Genomic DNA, 5,308 nt, shown 5'->3' on the forward strand with positions numbered 1-5,308 from the left:
TGGCAGCCACGTCACATCTCCCGGGCTCACGCTGCAGCTGCCACATCCTGGCTGGACCAGCCCCTTCCCCACCGCCGGCTGCAGCAGGATTTGGGGGAATTTTGCCTTATCCAGCCCCCAGGCAGGAGCCCCACAGGGCTGGAGGGAGGCAGAGCCTCCTGCCCTGCATCCCTGCCTGACCTTGCAGCCGTTCCTCAGCATCCCGAGCAGCCCAGACCTCGCAGAGCCATTCCCAGCAAGGCCAGGCTGCACACCAGGGTGGTGGCACCACCGAAAACATCTCCCCGGTGCTGGTCCTGGTGGAAACATCGCCCTGGCACAGCTGCCAGGAGCCCAGGGAAGTGCTGGTGCTCCCCAGCACCAGGCAAAGAGCGCTCCCAGCACGTCCACAGAGGGTCTGGGGACAGAGAGGTTTCCAGAGCGGCTGGGAAAGGTGGAAAGACAGGAAAAACGTCCCTCGTGTCCCTCCTACCAGCAGTGCCACCCTCCCCAGTGATCCCAGCACCAGGGCAGGGCCTGCAGCCTCCTCACACATTCCCGTGCCCAGCCCAGGGCATGGCAGGGTCCCCACGCTCTCTTCCCAGGACAGGTCCCTTCCCTCCCGGATCAGAGCCCGGGGAGGGCAGGGCTGGAGCATCCCTTGGGCAGGAAGAGCTGACCCGAGGCTGGCTGGGCCCCCAGCTCTGCTGCAGGGTGCTGGCACCCAGGTGAGGCTGACCCTCCTCCTGGCCCTTCCCAGCCCTGCTCACGGGAGAGACAATTCCTGGGAGGGAAAGGCTCAGCCAAGGTCGCCCAGAAGGTCAGTGGCAAGGAGGACACATGCCAGAGCTCTGGAGGTCCCTGTTCTCTCCAGACCAGGAACCTGCGAGCCTCCCAGGCTGTTCTGGCAGATCCTTGCTCCGTTCAGGTGTCATCTGCTCCCTCCAGCTCACCCTGCCTCCTCCACGGACACCCTTTGGTGTTTTTCCTTTGCATGACATCACCCAGCTCCTGATCTGCTGCCAGCTCTCTGCTTCCAGAGAGGACCCTTTGCTGGCTGGGACAGAGAGGCTCAGATGAGGGCAGTGCTGCACCTCTGCAGTCCTGCACAGCCCTGCCCTGCCCTCCCCGGGGACAGCCACGGCCTGAGCAGGGATTTGGGCAGGGCCCAGCACAGGGATTTGGGCAGCCTGGACGCCTCCACACGCCGAGGATGGAGAGTGCCAAGCGGGAGCGTGGCTGTCACCCCTCCGTGCTGCAGCCTGGAGGCAGATGTGACACAGGAACAGTCCCTGTCATGCCCAGCCCGTCTGTGCAGGCTCAGCTCCAGGTGCCAGGGCCAGCCCTGTCTCTTTGCTGACATTCTCACTCCAGCTCCCCTTCCCAGGCAGTGCCAGGAGAGTTTTCCCAGCTGTGGACGCATTCCCATGGCCCGGGGGGTGCTGGCAGCTCTGCCCTCCTTGGCTCTGCTGCTGTGGAGTGGGAAAGTCCAGCCCAGGCTGATGGTGACACCTCACCTGCAGGGAGGAGGACATCAGCCACCCCTCAGAGCCCAGAGGAACGTCCAGCTCGGCCACCAGGGCAGGGACACTCCGTGGCAAAGGCACCGCCCAGCCCAGGCTCACTCAGACTGAAATCAGAGGCTCAGAGCCACTTAAAAAACTGCAAATACGGATCAGCCAGGGCCAGGGCAGCGTGAGCAGCTCCAGGCAGCCCAGCTCCCCCCAGCCCAGGGCTCCAGGCCCTGCAGCCACCCAAACTCTGCACAGCACAGGTGTCACAGCTCCCATCTGACACCACGGACTCAAAAAGCACCTCCCAGGCCTTCTTGCCCCAACAAATTGCTCCTGGCATAAAATGACAAGCAACAGCTTCAGCCCCAATGGCCCTGATCCCACAGGGAAGGGTGAGGGTGAGGATCAGCATCCAGCAGCACCTGGAGGTGGGGTTGGTTCCCTTCCCTAGTGTCTTGACCTTCCCCAGCCACTGCAAACACAAAGAATGCTTAGGGACACGGCAAAACAATCGACAGCACTCCTTGCACTTGTCCTGCGACCTTCCTGCTGGGCCAGAGTCCCATGGAGGGGAGAAGAGGCAGAGCCCAGGGACAGGCACAGCCCTGCCCACCAGGACAGACCCAGCCACAGCCTCCATGAGCCTGAGGAGCTCTTTGGGGTGGCAGCTGGAGCAGCCAGCCCTGCTGGCCATGCCCCTGGGGGACTCCAGTGGCCCCAGAGCCCTCAGAATGTGGGCAGAGCCTGGGCACGGCTCGTGCTGCTGCCTGCCAGCCTCCCCAGAGACCAACACCGGGTCCCAGCCAGAGCAGAAAGTGGGGACAGGAACAAGGGAGTCCCAAACTGGAGCTGGAAACAGCCAGGGCCCATCCCACTGCCAGGGGAGTGGGGATCCAGGCTGAGGGTGCTCTGAGGACAGAGCCCAGAGCCCCCCATGCCCTGGCACACCTGGCCTCAGCTGGCACCTGGGACACAGAGCCAGCCCTCCCTGCCCACAGCCACCACCTCTGGAACAGCTCCCAGGCCCTCACAGGGACACGAGCTCAGGGCAGATTGCAGCTCCTCCTGGAGAGCCCATCCTGCTGTGCCCAAGGCCAGGTACTCACGTCCAGCCTGGGTGCCTGGACATGGTGGACAATTCCTGGGGAAGGGCTCCACTCTGACGCCCTGAGGAAGGAGACAACCAGAACGGGAGAGTGGGAAGGAAAACATTTCTGAATGAGTTATTGGGTCTGACTGACACTGCGACCCAGGCTGGGGCAGGAGGGAGATCATTAATTGCAGCAGCTCAGCCCACTGCACATCAATCTTCATTCATTCCAATTCCTCCTTCCCTTCCATTTCTGCAACATTTACTTATTTTCCCCATTCCTCCCTGCAACACACTGAACTGCAGCCAGCTCCCTCCTCCAAGGACTCCCTTTGGTTATTGGCAAATTAAGTTCTTCATCAAGCCCTGGTAGCAGTGCTGACAACAGGCTCCAGGACACAGCCCTGCCTGGGAGAGCTCCCTGCCCCAAGGGCCGAGCTCTTGGACAGCTGACAGGAGGGACAAGGCACGTCCAGCCTGTAAATCAGAGGGTTCCAAACGCTGCCATTGGGGCAGCAGCTCAGAGCAAACCTCAGCACGAGGCCACCCCAGGTCCCGCAGCACAGGGAGGGTTTGTGAAGTCTCCTCGTCAGGCAGGAGCAGAGGCTCGTGGGCTGTTTCTGCTGGCAAGAGCCACTGCTCCCACATACCTGAGGCTAGAGATAAACTTTGCTTTTTGCCTCCTCTCACATCCGCGCTCGGCAGTTTGGAAGCTGGTTCGTGCACTTTCGAAGAAGTGACCCGGTGATGTCTGTGGAGAGCACCACGGGCGATTTATCTGCCTCAACACACACAGAGGGAGAGCAGAGAGGGGTGCCCCTGCCACCTCCTCAGCCGTGGGCAGAGGGGACACTCTGCCAAGCCACCTGTGAGAGCTGTCACTCCTCAGCCACTCCAAACATTACAGTCCATTACCAGCAGCCCATTTTCACCACCACTGAACCAAGCAGCGATGAGCAAAAAGAACAACTGCTGGAAGAAGCAGAGGAAAAGTCCTAAACTAAGAGAAAACATCAAGAAGGCTCAAAAAAACCCCAACAAAACAACCAGAAAAAAAGCTAAGAAAAAGCAAATCCTTGCCAAAAACAAGTCGAAGACACTGTGGATATTTTTTGCCCACAGTCTTTCAAATTGACCTTAAGAGGGAGACACCCAAGGAGCTGAGTGTGCTGCCACATCCCCCAGGCCTGGCTGCTCCTGGCCCCAGAGGTGCTGCCAGTGCCTTCTCTGCTGTTCTGTCACAGGAGGCTGAGGAGGAACCGTGGGGAGGAAGGCCCCGATCACCTTTGGGGCGCGAGGCAGCGTGGAAGGGCAAAGCAGCCTCTCTTCACTAAGCCAAGCACATCCCAGCTCCAGCTCAGCTCCCGCTCCAGGGACACCAGGGGGATGTGATGCCTGGGAGACAGGATGCAGCTGGCTCCAGAGGCAGCTCCAAGAGGAGTAAAGCTCAAACCTAAACGCTGGATGTGACAAGGGAGGGCTCTCCCAGCGTGTCCTTTATCTGGCACAGCCTCGCGCTGCTTTCCTCCCCCACAGACAAGAAACTCTCCCGCAGGCAGTGAGTAACCAGGCACAGGAGGGGAGCGAGGCCTCCGGGAGCACAGGATAAGGAGCACCAACAGCAGTCCCACAGAGAAGGGGGAAATTCACCTCCCCAGAACTCAGCCCTGGGCCTGAACGGATTCCAGAGCAGCCAGATCGCAGTTTCAAGCTGAGCACTTCAGCAATTACACACAGGAGAGATGTTGTTTAGGAGAATTCAGCATTCCCAAGAGCTACGGAGGGAGGCAGGTATTTGTCCAGTCATAAACTTGTGCACCACTCCTGGCACAGCATCCACCCCAAAAGCACAGCCCGGCCTCCTCGGTGTGCTGTGTCCAGCAGCATCACAACTCCCAGGAGGAAAAGCCACAGGGAATTAAGATCTGATCAAAAGATTGCAAAGCCTCAAAGTGACTCTGTCCTAGACAGCCACATCCTGGCCTGGACAGGGATCCTCTCATTTCTCCAAACCCTGTTCCATTTATAAGCCACACAACCACCAGCTGCAACACCCAGACCACAAACAGGCTGGGGAACATCACTGCCCAACTGACAACAAAGGCAAAATGACAGACGTTTGAATCAAAGTTACTCACTCTCCCAGGGCTCCCGAATGCCTATCCACAAACATGGAAAATGGACTTCCAAGCGCACAGAAAACTCTTCTTCCGGGAAAAAAACCACCAACCCCCACCCCCCCTCAGCCCGGCTCCTGTTCATGCAGGAGCTGCTGAGGAAGGTGAGACACAGCCAGAATGCAAAGATGGTAGCCCAGCCAGCAGCTCCCTGTCGCTGGTCACCACCTCCCCGGGGAGACAAGGTGGGAAGGGGCCGGGGGGCAGGGGAGGGAGAGGCTCTGCAGGTAACTCACCTTCCACAGTTGCAGTGACAAACTCGGTCCTCCCCTCTCAGATGCGGTAGGATGTAATTGTGAAATCTGTCCAACAACGCATTCATGTCCATCAAGCAAGCTATTGCCTGTAAGAGCCCACAACCAAGGCATCTGGTCAACTCTGGATGATGGAATAAAACATTGACTCCAGTTTGATTGCCAGAGACTGAAGCAGTCATCAAGAAAAGAATCTTTGGTGTTCAGTGGGGCACACACACGCGCACACACACACACACACAGAGGTGCACAGGCTGAGGGACAGTGCGGGGGGGAAGGTGGAAGGGGTGGGGA

The 5,308-nt window shown here is 59.2% G+C and overlaps 1 protein-coding gene across 1 annotated transcript in view; it reads right to left on the reverse strand.

Moving 5' to 3' along the window:
- The window catches only part of TMEM240 (transmembrane protein 240), a 12,667-nt gene extending 7,398 nt beyond the window's left edge, over positions 1-5,269 (reverse strand). Inside the window, exon 1 of the mRNA XM_008641171.2 lies at positions 4,997-5,269. Within this exon, the coding sequence (XP_008639393.1) occupies positions 4,997-5,196 (200 nt within the window). The 5' untranslated portion in view covers positions 5,197-5,269. The remainder of the gene's footprint in view (positions 1-4,996) is intronic.
- Positions 5,270-5,308: the final 39 nt, after the last annotated feature.

This window comes from Corvus brachyrhynchos, unplaced genomic scaffold (assembly GCF_000691975.1).
Source record: "Corvus brachyrhynchos isolate BGI_N302 unplaced genomic scaffold, ASM69197v1 scaffold68, whole genome shotgun sequence".
NCBI classification, from domain to species: domain Eukaryota; kingdom Metazoa; phylum Chordata; class Aves; order Passeriformes; family Corvidae; genus Corvus; species Corvus brachyrhynchos.